The following is a 15,424-nucleotide window of genomic DNA, read 5'->3' as shown; positions in this document are numbered from 1 at the left end:
TTATCCACTGAGCTCTCTCCCTGGTCCCTATAAGTGGAAACTTAAAAAAAAAAAAAAAAATAGACAACGCGCCCTGTGGTGGTTTGAAGGAATGTCCCCCACACACCAATGTGTTTGAATGCTTGGCCCATGAGGAGTGGCACTATTAGAATGTGTGGCCTTGTTGGAGGAAGTGTGTCTCCTAGGGATGGGCTTTGAGGCCTCCTGGTGCTCAAGCCCCTCCCAGTGCGGAACAGTCCTCTCCTGCCGCCTGAAGGTCAAGATGTAGAACTCTCAGCCCCTCCAGCTCTTCTATACAGAAAGCTCTTGGGTTAAAGGTGTGTGTGACGGCAGAACCACACCACAACTACTTGTTTCCAGTAAAGAGAAAGCCCTGGGGTTTCTGCCTGCACACTGCCATCTTTCTTGTCACCCTTATCACCGTGATGATAATGGACTGAACCTCTGAACCTGTAAGCCAGCTCCAACTTAATGTTGTGCTTTCTAAGAGTTGCCTTGGTCATGTTGTCCCTTCATAGTCATGAAACCCAAACTATGGCACACTCTTTAGTTTTGTTTTGTTTTGTTTTTTTCGAGACAGGATTTCTCTGTATAGCCCTGGCTGTCCTGGAACTCAACTTTGTAGACCAGGCTGGCCTCGAACTCAGAACTCCGCCTGTCTCTGCCTCCCAAGTGCTGGGATTAAAGGAAGGCGTGCGCCACCACTGCCCGGCTAAGGCACAACTCATTGGTTCCAGGTTGGTTGCATGACTAATACTTCTGCAGCTGGTGGGACTGGATTAGACCTTGCACATACTAGTCAGGGACTCCATTGTGTGGCAGGATATTTGATCACATTGTGAACCTTGAGATTGTGAACTGGGAAAAACTGGTTTCATGTTGTGGTATGGATCAGTCCTAGCACACACCTTTAACCAAAGAGCTTTCTGTACACAGGAGCTAAATAAGGTCAATGATAGTCAAGAGGCAGAGAAAGCACAGGGCTGCCCTTCCTACTCCACTGACACCCCAGAAGGAAAGAGCTGCTTCTCCATGCTGTGTTCAACTCAAAGATCCTTTCTGTGCCCTGGCTTTTATGTCTACTGCTTGTCAACTGGTCTGCCTCTTGACCTGTCATTGACTTTATTTAGTTAGCTCTTGCTACAGAAAGCTCTTGGGTTAAGGGGAGCCACACCACAAGGTTCTCCCAGTTCACAATCTTGGTGTTCACAAGGTGATCAAAAATTCTGCAACACAGTTAACCTCTAGTGGTTAAGTGGGAACTTTTAATATACAACACAAAACTCCCTAATCTGTAAGTATGTGATGTGGTTGATCCATCAGTTAGAGGATCTTTATAAGTGGACCTAGAATATCTTCTGAACTTAGCCCTGCAAAGGCACAGGCTTCTGAGTCAACTTCAGACTGATGTGGCATGATTAAGCTAATGGCCTATATCAGGGGAGACTGTCAAGGAGACATTGTGACTAGCTAACCTGAAAACAATAGAGACAATGGAGCATCCTGAAGCACAGGGAGAGACAGTGTGAATGGTCCAACAGCCAAATAATAACATCTTTGGAGTTCTGTCTCTTGGTCCCTACAAGTTCATCTCCTAGCTGGACTGCCCTGTGTCTTAAATTTTCAATGTGAGAGCCTGCCTCAAATAAAAGGTAGGAAACAGAAGTACCTCAGGACAGACACCCAAAATTGTTCAGTGACCTGGAAATGCATGCCAGACACATGTATACCTGTGTACACCTGTATCTACATGCAGCCCCACACATGATTATACACACACACATACATGTACACAGCCAAGGTGCATTGCCAGTTTCTTGAGAAGTTAAGATTGGGGACTCCGCTTAGGAAACCTCTAAGAAGACCCCGAGGGGGATTGATGGCTCTGAGACGCCTGACGAAACTTAAGAGGCTCTGGCTACCTCCAGGAAATTATCAGTCCACACCCCTCCTACGCCACAGCTCTTCCTTGCCTCTGGCTCAAACACTGGAAGCAGGGAGTCTGTCGTGGAGCAGTCCAGGGAATAGAGGAGAAAGTCAGGAAGTACAGGCGATGCCAGTGATCCCAAACTGCTCATGGGCTACCAGCCTCGGGCTGCTCTGAGCTGAGGGGAGGGGGTGATTGCAGCTCTCAGAGACATCGAGTACCAAATGAGATGGTGACTGGGAGTCACTGGAGAACATTTCCTTTTCCAGAAATGACTTAGGAAGTATTAGAAACTGCTCAAAGTTGAGGAGGAGGAGGAGGAGGGAGAGGAGGAGGAGGAGGAGTTGGGGGAGGGGGGATGTATAGACTAGAAATGGCCAGAAAACGTTGCAGTTTCTAGTGTGCTCCTTGGGCACTCTACCTGGCAATTAGTGATGTGGACCCAGTAGGATAACTTACGGAAATGTGAACGGGGTATTATAATCAAAAGCTCTGCAGTTAAAGCCAGGTCCGGTCACACTGTGCACAGTAATCAGCAGACCCATCACATTGTCCCACAATTCTCTCCATATCATTTCATGCCCAAAACTAGTTTACCTACCTCAATATATCTATAATGGATACATTAGTTACTTTTCTGTTGCCATGATAAAATATGACTAAAAGCAACTAAAGAATGGATTTTTGCTTACAGCTCCCGAGGGGTAAGAGCCCATAAATGGGGAAGAAGGCCTGGCAGCGGGCATCCAGGGCAGGAAGCTGACTGATCACATTTTACCACGTAGAAAGCAGACACAGTAAGCTAGCACTGGAGCAAATTTATAAACTCTCAACACCCCCTCCGACATATTTCCTTCAGCAAGGCTCCACCTCCTAAAAGCTTTGTAAACTCCTCAGGCAGAACCATCGATGGGCAAGCAGCTGCTCAAACACATGACTCCGTGGTGAGCCTTGCTGCTTCAAGCCAACACAACAGGTAACCTGTTGTGCCACTGCCTCCCCGTAACTCAAAACATGGCGGCTGTTAGGACAGACTGCGTACTCAACTCTATGTATTTACAGTATTCAGGCCGGGATTATTCTGTCGTCATAGTGAGTTAATTCATCATCATCACATTAGGTTAATGTTAAAATACATTAATACAAAAGCTGTGGAGTTATTTCCATTTTATAAATGGATTATATTGCAGAATAGAAAACAAAGACCCTGCCTCAAAATAATAATAATAATAATAATAATAATAATAATAATAATAATAATAATAAAAAGACACTTGACAATGACCTCTGACCTTCACATGAGTATGTGTGGGCACGCACACACACACACACACACACACACACACGTTCCAACCATTTTATTTGAACTAAGTAGATTCTGTTTAGAGAAATACAGACCTTCGTTAATCGGGATGGATCAAAACATCACTGTGCCAACCCAGAACTATCAAGAAGACACTGAGACCACGTAAAACTTAGTTTGGCTTTTATCTAAGTGGCTTAAATCCCACAGGGTTTGTGAACACAGCTAAAGACATGAGCTCTTGAAAGCTTTCCTTTCTGGCCTCCTCTTGTTTTAAGAATATCGTGTACTGCATTTTACGTATTTGTTCATGGGCTGTCTCAATAATTTGAAAAGTCTTCACTCGGGTCAGTCATTTGATCATTGTGACCTTTACATATGAACAACTCACATATATAACACAGCCATGGGCCTTTAAGCTCCAAGACGGAAAGGCATTGGTTCTGCTTAGAACCAAAATTATATTGCACCGTTAATAGAAGTTAGCAGCAATAGCTGCTGAAAGCAGAAGGTAAAATGCTTGAAAGAAAGCATACCTGGGCTGTAAATCTGGAAAGCAACATACCCAGGGCTGTAAATCCCAGTCAAGAACCCACGGCCCCCCAGTGAACCTACGACTGTAATTTTGCTAAATGGGCGTAGTATCAAACTGCTCTCAAAATTCTTCTCTCTTACCCATAAATTAGTGCAGCTCTCGACCCTCATCAGAGAAGTTCCACTGCATAATAATTGTGACACAACCTAGAGTTATCTGAGAGGATCAAACTTCAATTGAGAAAATGCCTCCATAAAATCCGGCTTGCAGGGCATTTCCTTAATTATCGATTGATGAGGGATGTTGTAGGTGGTGCCATAACTGTGCGCTGATGGTCTTGAGTTTTATAAGAAAGCTACCTGAGCAAACCATGGGGAGCAAGCAGATTGAAAGGTAAAAGGTTCCAGGTTGAAAAGGCAAAATGTGGGTTTGCCTGATGTGCACCCCAAAGGCCATGGGAGCTTCGAAGCATGGGGCTGGCATGGTAGTGACTTGCCAGTGGGAACCTACCTACCTAGCTGGGTGGAGAGATTTTGAAGTTCTGAGTCAGAGTCTCCACAAGACAAAAACAGGTCCGCCATTGCCCACCAGTGCATGGCCGGCCAGCCTCACGGGCAGAGAGTTGGCAGTGGTAGAGTGGGAAGCCTGCTGGTCATCAAGAGTTTTGTTTCTACCCGGTTGTTAGGTGTTGTGGCAGCTGACTGTGGGTTGGTGTGGCAGAGATCTGCCAAGGGAACTCTGGTGTTTCTGCCCAGAGAGACTGAAGAGTTGAGATCACCCAGCTGGAGGCATGAGGCCTGACTTGGTGGTTCGTTATTAATATTTCCCACAACAGGTGGTGGACCAACGTGTTGGGCAAGAATCCACTAGAAATTTAAGATTATTAGCCTGCAAGTTAGAGTTTTATTTTATTTTTTATTTTGTTAAGTGAGTGCTGAGACGAATCATGTGTACTCAAGTGTGGGAGTTGATACAAAGAAAGCAGCTCTGAGGTCCCCTGGTATGAGGAGCTGCAGGCTGCTCTGAGTTAGGAGAGAAAAAAAGAATGAAGCTGCCTACTTCTTAGGGTAGAGATGGATTGAACTGTGAATTTAAACTAGGATTATTTGCTTTTAGGATAGATCTATATATAGATTCTGTCCGAATCATGTGGGGAATTTCACTGGAGGTTTAGAACTAGGGTAGGGAAAATTAGTCACTACCTACCAGTAGAGGCAGTGATAATAATTGCCTGCTATGTACAGGTATTAATTATATTGTCTGTGGCTCCAGGTAGAGAGATCAACAGATAGATATTATGTGGGTATTAATAAAATATGTCTGTGGCTCCAGGCAGAGAGCTGAACAGGTAGATGGTATAACAAGATGACTGCTCTAGGCAGAGAGCCTAACAGTAAGATGGTATGAAGATAGTTTTATATGCCTCATAGGATACTCAAATTCCATCTAATGTGAGCTCCATGGCAATCTTGGGTTTTTATCCTGCCTGGCAAAATAGGTAAGACCTAATAATAGGCACATACAGTATTTTAGTTTACTTCATTTGTTTTGGATTGTTTTAATTTTCAAAATGGGTGTGATTTTGAGTTTTGTGGTTATATTATTCCTCGGGGAGAGAGGTCTAAATAAAGGGTTTCTGATTACTGGCTCAAGGGCATGCTGATTTGGGAAAAAGGTTTTGTCTTTGTGTTTTTAGAAAAGGTGTTTAGTGTCTATACACCTTTTAGAGTAATATGGATCAGATTTGATAGAGGTAGACCTCCAGAGAACTAGATTTTTAAAGAATCAATCAAACAAACAAACAAAAAAGTTATCTTGATGATACTATAACTTTGTTTTGAGATTTTTATATTACAGAATATACAGACTTGGTGAATTTCCTCGTCAGACATGCTGAGCTAACCTGCTTGAATTCCTGATGTCTTGAACTTTCAGCCAGATCCAGTCAAGACACAAACATCAGAGACTAAATCAATCTTTGGTGTGGCCTTCTTAAGGCCAACCAACTCTCCTGTTTTCCCCACCCTTCCCCCTCCCTCCCAAAACATCTCAACACCCATATTCAGCTTGAAGAAGTTATGAAGAGTCGTTGACCCAGCTTCCTGGGTTTTGGGGGCTGGAGGGGGTTATTATAGGCTGTCTTTCTAGGGAATGTAGAAGTGGTCATAACTGGAACAGGGAGGAACAGCTAGAATTGATTGCATAGCCATAATCTCATTTGGTAGAAATCTTTTTAATTGTGTCTAAGTTGAAGTCATAATTTCTTATTTTGGTACAGAATTTATTTTGATGCAAAATCAAAGTTTTCATTAGTATAAATTTATTCTATTGATACAAGAATTTTAAAAGTACAGGGCTTAGACCCAGTGCTTCTATGACTGTCATTATAAGCTGATCTGAGATATTTAAGCTTGTGAGTTAAAGGCCAAATAGCAATCTCATGGCTATGAGGTTATTGTTAGGGTGTTTTCAGATATTTTAATTAGAAATAGCTGAGAGTAGTTAATGAAGAACAGTCCAGATTACTTTACATAGTTGGTTTTCAAAAATGTCAGAAATCCACATAATGTGACATTTAATGCTATTTATTCACTTGTTGAGACAAGTCTGCTCCTAACAGCATTCCCGTTCTTGGATTCAAAGAAGAAATTGAGCATCAGTGGAGTTGCTCCAGTTGTGGTGAGACAGCCACTGGGCAAGAATTGCCTCATTTCATCTACAGACATAATAGTGTCCAGAAAAAGGACACAATTTACAGGTTAGGACAGCTTAGCTCTGCTGAGAAAGAATAGGCTAGTCCTTAGTTTCCTGCTTCTCTAGTCTGTCAGATGATCCTGAGCCAGAAAGCTGAAGAGAGATGGATGCTCCAACTTCCTGACTTACTGGGGCTGTATAGGTGGGCAGCTGTCACTACAGTTTGTCTCAGTTCTGGAAGCTGTGTTAGGCTTCCTATTTATTTTCAGTTAATGTTGGTCATTGTCAGGTTTCTGACGGGGTTGAAAGACTACTTATGGTCTCATAGTCAACCCAGGCTAATTACTTTGAGAGAACAGATTTGAGAGGATGATTTTCAGATGGCATTCTGTCTGAAGCCAGGATATAAGTCAGGTGTAAAATTATAAGTCTTTTAAGCTAGGAGAGATGAATGACAATGTTCTATCATAATGACAAAAATGATAGACTGGGTGTTAGGTCTATCTTATACTTTATAAATTACAAAATAGTATTAGTTGTGCTCAATTTATATTTTTTTAAAGATTTATTCATTATTATTATAAATGAGTACACTGTAGCTGTCTTCAGATACACTAGAAGAGGGCATCAGATCTCATTATGGGTGGTTGCAAGCTACCATGTGGTTGCTGGGATTTGAACTCACTACCTTCAGAAGAGCAATCGTTGCTCTTACCTGCTGAGCCATCTCACCAGCCCTGCTCAATTTATATTTTAAGAGAAAAGGTTATTTATTTATTTATTTATTTATTTATTTTATTAGAACAGAAAGGGGTGTGTGTGTTGTGGATAGACCTGGTGCCATTTGTATTTTGACGCTTTCTTGGGAGGGGGCTCCGGACAAGGAATGAGTTACATACTCAGGTACTTCTTGTGAACCAATCCCCTAATGAATGAAGGAGCCAATCACTGGGTGAGTAGGTGGGACTTCCAGGTTGGACAAAGGCAGAGAAGGAGTGACCGGCTTTTGGAACAGGGATAGCCTAAGGGCAAGATGTAGTCCCTAGTTTCCTGGTATCATGACAGATCTGCAAGGATTCACCACCAGAGGAAACAGATTTAATAAAGGCTTACAAGATTAGGTTTTAGTTGTTGCGCCTAGAGATTGAGTTATCATTGTTTCTGAGCTAAAAACAAACAAAAAAAATATTTAAGAAACACAAAAAGTGGGAGAAACATTTAGTTCCTCAGGGTACTCATTTGTCAGTGGTGTTGAAGATGAGCCCATGCAGCATTTCAGAGTCCTGTGTTCTCAGGAGGGGTGAGAAATTCCCTGCCTCACTGGGAGTCAGAAGTACCTAGAGACAATACTGATATTTTGATCACAACAGAGTCTTTGTTGTAATGCCTTTTTTTTTCTCTCTCTGTTTAGTTGATGGAATCATCTGTTTTTTGTTTTTAAATCCTTTGAGGAAAATGCTGTAACTAATTTTGAGTTTTAGTTATCAAAGTTAAAAGTCTTGGGGCTTGAGAGATAGCTCATGGGTTAAGAACACTGGCTGCTTTTCCAGAGAACCCAGGTTCAACTCCCAGCACTAACTGTTGGTAAGTCCAGGTCCAGGGGGTTTGGTGCCTTCTTCGAGTCTCTGCAAACACCAGGCACAGACGTGGTGCACAGACTTACAGGCAAAACACCCATAGACATAAAATAAAATAATTTTTTAAAAAGTTAAGTCTTTTATAATTCTATGTATTATTTCATAAATAAATTTCATAAACAGATTTAAATTTTTGTTCATTAAAACAAGTTTCTGAATTCGAGGCCAGGCTGCTCTACAGAGTGAGTTCCAGGATAGCCAGGGCTATATAGAGAAACCCTGTCTCGAAAAAAAAAAAAAGTTGTAAAAAGCCAAATATTAATTGTATCTCAGGGTAATGAATTAACCTTAACAATTTTATAACCTTTATATTATTTTGAACTTAGTTACAATATTCATTTTAAACAACTTTTTACAACATACTTTAATCTTAACATTATTATTGGTGTTATAAAATTTGGAGAACAATTTAATGAAATAATTTTACATGAAAACTCGGGAGACTACATCTAAAACCCCAAAAACATGTATCTTAGCTATCCAATACTTATAAACACAGGTACATTAATGGTTTATTTTCTTAACCAACTTTAAATTGATTGCTTGTTAAATATTTCACATCCTGCCCTCTAGTTCTTACCATCTTTTCACCTTCTCTTTTATAATGTCCCTGAATTTCAGGGAGGTGGTATGACATAGATATATATCATACATATATATGATATATATTACATATATGTGATATACCGTATATACACACACATATTATATTATAGTATGGCATAAATACTACACACAATATGATAAATAGTATATGTATTTAATAGATATAGTGTGGTATATATCATATACTATATACATACACACACACACACACACACACACACACACACACATATATATATATATTTACACATATATATGATAGATATCTCCCATTTGTAGGGGAGCACTCCACTGACACTTTCTCTCTGTACTTTGACCAGTTGTGAGTTTCTGCATTAACTATGATTAGTATGTATAATAACCTTCTCTGATGAGGGTCGAGAGCTACACTGATTTATGGGTAAGAGAGAGGAATTTTGAGAGCAGTTTGATATGAAGTCCATTTAGTACCCAGTGAGCTGGGTTCTCCCATATCAATCATTAATAAGGACAGTCCCTCACAGACATGCCCAATCTGAAGGAGGCAATTCTTCAGTTGAGGCGCCCTCTTCCCAAGTGACTTTTAATTTATAGCACATTGGTAAAAATTGGTTAAAACAAAACAAAACAAAACCTAGGACACTTCAATTATCAAACTGTACAGTTCTAACACAAAAAAACAACGAATCTTCTATCAGTGGAAGAGGATCAAGAGTCCAGAAGTAACCCTGGAGACCCACATCAACTCCTTTTTCAAATAAAAGGACCAATACAATCTAAATGAAGAATACCCCACACAAGTGGGACAGTTGGATATCCACACCTAAGAGCAAGATACAACCTTACCCCATCCATAACGATAATTAACTCAAGATCTGGATCGGAGATGTGGCACAGCGCTTACCTAACATGTCCAGAGCCTTAGGTTCAATGCCCAGCACTAAAAACAAACAAACGAGCAAAAACCTAACTCATGATTGATCAAAAGATCAAATGTAATACATAAGACTAGAAAACTCCTAAACCTGAAGACTGTGAGTTCAAGTTAGGCAACGCTTCTTAGAGAACCTGACTGCAGGAACAAGAGAAAGGGGCCCGAGGAGCTGCCAGGTCCAGCCTGAGCCTCAGAACTTATATATAAGGCTGGGCGTGGCCATGCACTTATAACCCCAGGGCTGGGTGCAGGGCAGAGGCAGGTGAATCCCCAGGGCTCTCCAGCTTACAGAGCTCACTAGCTTTCAGGTTCAGTGAGAGATCCTGTCTCAAAATAATAAAAGTGGAGTGACTGAGGAAAGACACGTGACGTCACCTTCTGGCTTGTGCATACGTGCACACGTCCACACAGGCACATTTACACACCTCGGCACAGAAACGACACAGAGGTGAGAACTCTTGCCGTCCTGCCTGGCGCCTGGCAGCTTTTGTAGTCCTCGGTGTTTGGCCGCACTGAACAGGAGCGGCACACAGCAGGAAGGGCAGCAAACAGCAGCCCTGTGTAAGGACACATTCTCGGGTCTCAGGGACTGTGTTAGTGGTTTTTCTCACTGCTGTGACAAAATACTTAATAAAAAACAAAGGCTTTACTTTGGCTGCCAGCTTATGGGTGCAGTCAGTAATGGTGGCAGGACCGGGAGGCGGCTGTCCACATTGCAGCCAGCCAGGGTCCAGGAACGCTGGTCGTCCGCTTTCTTCCTTTGCACTCAAGCCCTGATGATGGTCTCACTCCATGTGTGGCATCTGCCATGGGCCTAGATCTCACTCACTTTTTGCTGGCTTGGCCTTCCCTCCTGCCGTCGGCCTTTACTCTGTTGCTGGGGTTGCTCTCTTTGCTGCTATCTGAAGCGTTTCTTTTTATTTTTCCAGGCTCCCATCCCTAAGGAGCAGCAGTCTCCAGGGCCTTTCTGTATTTGGATCCAGACTAGGATCGCTAAAGCAGCAAGCCTCATGGACTGAGCGATCCAGTTCTCAGCCTCTCACAGGTAAAATACTAAAACCTCCCAGGTTGGTAACATTTCAAAGGAAGCTAATTTAGTAATACAGAGCCCAAATTCCATTTTTAAATAATAAAATAATAAAATATAAGCAAAACAAACATAAGGAAAAGAGCCAAAGAGAAGACAAGACCAGCTTGCTCACCCCAGGAGTCTCATAAAAAACAGAGGACCCACAGGGTAAAAAGTGAGAAAAAATATAAATTAAAAAATATATACAAAGATAAAATTTTAGAAAAGAGAGGAAATCCAGGCCTGATACAACATTATAAGACAAGGAAGCACAAAAGTGGCCACTGAGTTTGCTTCCTGTTGGCACCCACTGCGTGGAGCCTACCCTTAAGAGCAGTTTGTTTCCGCAGTGAGACTCCCTTGGGGAAAACTATATTTTCATTTACAAGTGCTCATCAGCTGGAGGTTGACTCCGTGTGAGGGATGGAAACATGCCTACTTCTCTACTCGAAGCTCCAGCGCCCCCCAAATTCCATTTTTTAATTCATTCAACAAATAAAGACAAATGTGGTATAATTAAGTGGTATAATTTTTATATACAGAAATGATCCATTCATAACAAGTCTGAATAAAAAACAACAGCAGCCCTTCTTTCCTTTTTAAACCTGGGACTCATGAAGGCAGTCAAAGCTGACTGGTTTCCAGCAGTCAGTCAACAGGTATTGATTAGATCAACAGGAAAAGACATAGTCTTGGCGAGAAACAATCATACGAGAAGTCTCTTTCTTCAACACTGATCCAGGCAGCCAGGCTTCAACTGAGTACAGGGTGGGTGTCACTTCCGGAAGCGTTTGAAAAGTGGGTGCACATGCTTGGTGGAGGCCTTGCTTCGGGAGGAGTGGTATTCCATATACACAGTGTCATCTGCCCCGGACAGAGAGCTCATGGTGCCAAAGCGCCGGGATGCCTGTGGGGAGAGGGAGAAGCCAGGCAAACTCAGTAGTGTGTGTGTGTGTGTGTGTGTGTGTGGTGTATAAATGTAAATTTACATGTGTGCTGCTAGGGATTGAACCAAGTGTCCTGCATATGCTAGGCCAGCACTCTACCACCAAGCTAATCCCAGCCATGCAATACACTGTTTTTAAACACTCTCAGGCTAGAGAGATGGCCTGGCTATTAGGAGCACTGGCTGTTCTCCCAGAGGACTCAGGTTCAATTCTCAGCACCTGCCTGGCAGCTCACAACTGTCTATTTACACCAGTTCCTGGGGGAGTCAACACTCTCATATATATATGAGAGACAAAATACCAATGCACACAAAATAAGTTAATTAATTTTTTTGGACTGCTGAGTTATATTTGCAACGCAGGCATAGCAAGCTGAGTTTGAGCCCCAGAGCCCACAAAAGGTCTAAGGAGAGAAAGCACTCCACCAAGTAGTCCTCTGACTTCCACAAACATGCCCCCTGACACGCACATGCTTACGCACACAGATACACAAGGTAAATCTTAAAGTAGCCTTCTGACCACTTCAGTGTCTTAGATATTGCAAAAATACCACCTCCCCGGACCCTCACAACAATTATAATCTTAACCTACAAAACAGGAAACCAAGGCACAAGAACTTGACTGGCGCCTACTCCAGCTCTTAAGAAAAATGGGACTAGAACATCACCCAGGCACTCTGAGGTAGCAGCCAGTACAAGGTCTCCCTTGATGACAACTGCTCAAGAGAACTTATTCTTTCTTCTGTGGTTCTGAGGTAAGAATCCAGGGCCTAGTACTACTGCACATGTGAGGCAGACATTTTGTCACCCATGCGAGGCAGACATTTTGTCACCGAATGATACCCTCAGCCCCTGCACAAACTCTTTCTTAAGAGTTATTAGGGGGCCTGGAGAAATGGCTCAGAGATTAAGAGCACTGACTGTTCTTCCAGAGGTCCTGAGTTCAATTCCCAACAATTACACGGTGGCTCACAACCGTCTGGAATGGGATCTGATGCCCTCTTCTGGTGTGTCTGAAGACAGCCACGGTGTACTCATGTACATAAAATAAATAAATAATTCTTTTTTTTAAAAAAACTTCTGAGGGTGGATTGGAGCCAGAGAGGTGGCTCGGCAGTGAAGAGCACTGACTGCCCTTCCAGAGGGCTGTGATTTGAATTCTGGCGGCTCATGACTGTCTACAACTCCAGTTCCAAGGATCTGAAGCATCCTTCTGGCCTGTGTGGGCACCAGGCACATGTGCGGTGCAGAGGCACACATGCAGGCAAAACACCCATACATATAAAATAAAAAAAACAATTAAAAAAAAGTTAGGGTGGGAGTCTCTTAAAATCTCCTAAGACTTGATACAAGGCTTTGAACCAATGAGAAACCCAGGAAACCCTGGCTTGACTTAGCTCCAAAGCCACGAGCAAGTTTTGAACATGTAAACTGGGCATAGCCAAGCCTGCTCCAAAGATGGATGTGGAGCTGGAGGAGCAAGGTGAACCCTTTAATGTCAGCCCTTGAGAGGCAGAGGCAGGTGGATCTGAGTTCCAAGGCAGCCAATTACATGGTAACACCTATCTCAAGCAAAACAAAATAAAGCCAAAAATGGGTACGAACAGCACCCACATAAGCCAGGAGACTGGCCCAGAGCAGTGTGCACCTGAACCAGACAGATGTCGAGAGAAACTGGCACCTGACTCATGCCAGGTCATAGTCTGATCTCAGAAGGCTAATCCAACAGCAACAAAGGTCACCTTGGCACCCCTGGACTAACATGCAGATGGCCTGACAAGAGAAAGGTCTTGGTTGGAGGGTACTGGCACCTGCCCAAGTGGCAACTGCTGTTTCCTTCCTGTCTTGTCCTAGCTAATGATCACCTTTCGGAAATTGGAATTCATGGAACACCTGATTCAATTTCTCTTCTATTCTTGAAGGGCCTGATGATCATAATCTCCTTATGATTCACTAATGTCACTACATGGTCATGCCTGGGGCATAGCAGACCATCGGTAAATACATGTGAAAAGCTGGGGCTTTTTGGAAACCTCTAGGGTTTTCAACATACTTATATTTTGAGTTCATCAACAGACTCATCTTGAAAACAGAGCTCTCTTACTGAGGAGGAAAGCCGGGGGAGTCAGCTAACCCCAGACCAACAGATAAAGCACCTACTAGCTCCAGAGCCTGTGGGGTTCTCATCCTGTACCCCAACATTAGCAGGCTGTCATTATGGATAGGCAGGACCCCAGTCACTGTCCCTGTGAGCCCCTCTGTCTTACAACACATTTACAAGAAACCCACACTAAAAGATAGTAGAATAGTTCAAAAAATTTCAGTTTTCCTCAATTCCTACTTGCTTGCATGCTCATGGGCATGTGTGTGTGTGTGTGTGTGTGTGTGTGTGTGTATGTGTGTACATGCGCGCACGTGTATGGCATGTCTGTATACATGTGCCCACATACAGTGGGTGTCCTACAGGAGAATCTCTCTTCGCTCACCTGGCCAGATCTAGAGCCAAACTCTCCAGCCACCACTTCCTCCTCTGCATCCAGGTCGGTGGCTGCCAGGACCTTCTGCAGGAGCTGCTGCTGCTCCTCTTTGGTGGAGAATGCCAGCTCCTCTTCCTCCATGCCAGCTAGCTTTGTGATTACCTACAAGAACAATGGTAAACAAAGCCTGTTGTTCTCACCTCCAAATCCTCACCGCACCTGCTCCTAGTCACCTCTTCCCACCTTCACCACCCTCACTGGTCCAGGCAGAGCCTGACTACTAGCTCTGGACAGAGATTAAGGACGTCTGAGTAAGCACACCAGAAGAGCAATCTGTGGGTTATAAAACAACTCCTCCTATCTCTGTAAGTGCACCATGGAGGGAAGGAAAACACGCAAAAGCATACACAGGAATTTCAACACACTACCTGGTATCTTGGGCTTCCAACAAGGAATACTTTATTCATACAAGAGATCAAGAATCTACTAAACAGGGGTTAGAGATGGCTCAGTAGATAAGAGTACTGGCTGCTCTTCCAGAGGTCCTGGATTCAATTCCCAGCACTCACATGGTGGTTCACAACCATCTGTAAGTTCATTTCCAGGGAATCCAGCATCCTCTTCTGGCCTCTGTGGGCACTAGGCACATGTATAGTACACAGACAAACATGCAAGCAAAACACCCACACACATAAAGTAAAAACTTAAAAGTAGTTTTAAGTTTAAAATTAGACCAGATTTTCTATCAGCAGCAAGATGTTCTAGTTTCCTTCCTGTTGCTGTGATAAAGGCAACTGTCAGCGAGGATGGGTTTATCTGACTTTTATGTCCAGACTGCACTCTACGACTGAGGGAAGTCAAGGCAGGAACGCAAGGTGGAAACCTAAGATAGGGCTGCTTGCTTTAACTCTGACTAAGAAACTCACTGTGAAGTTAAAGAAGCGTGCGTGGCAGGGTTGCCCTGATCCAGGCAACTAATGAAAACCTCACCAACCTTTAAAGAGGCCAAGGGAGAATGTAGCTGAACAATGGCTGTTCTGTCCTACTGTGTTAAAAGCACACAGACACGCACACCAGGCAGATACTGGTGTCTCCTTTTCTGTCCTACTGTGTTAAAAGCACACAGACACGCACATCAGGCAGATACTGGTACCTCCTTTTCTGTCCTACTGTGTTAAAAGCACACAGACACGCACACCAGGCAGATACTGGTGACTCCTTTTCTGTCCTACTGTGTTAAGAGCACACGGACACGCACATCAGGCAGATACTGGTACCTCCTTTTCTGTCCTACTGTGTTAAAAGCACACAGACACG

General features: G+C 43.2%; 1 protein-coding gene across 1 annotated transcript in view; it reads right to left on the bottom strand.

The window, feature by feature from the left end:
• Positions 1–11,192: 11,192 nt before the first annotated feature.
• Ercc3 (ERCC excision repair 3, TFIIH core complex helicase subunit) overlaps positions 11,193–15,424 on the bottom strand; it is a 30,387-nt gene continuing 26,155 nt past the window's right edge. The window contains exons 14-15 of the mRNA XM_031365232.1: positions 14,117–14,269; positions 11,193–11,591 (exon numbers count right to left, since the gene is read on the bottom strand). Coding sequence (XP_031221092.1) covers positions 11,460–11,591; positions 14,117–14,269 — 285 coding nt within the window. The 3' untranslated portion in view covers positions 11,193–11,459. The remainder of the gene's footprint in view (positions 11,592–14,116; positions 14,270–15,424) is intronic.

Source organism: Mastomys coucha, unplaced genomic scaffold (assembly GCF_008632895.1).
Source record: "Mastomys coucha isolate ucsf_1 unplaced genomic scaffold, UCSF_Mcou_1 pScaffold13, whole genome shotgun sequence".
NCBI lineage: Eukaryota > Metazoa > Chordata > Mammalia > Rodentia > Muridae > Mastomys > Mastomys coucha.
The sequence above is the reverse complement of the archived record's forward strand: the minus strand, read 5'-3'. Positions and strand labels throughout refer to the sequence as shown.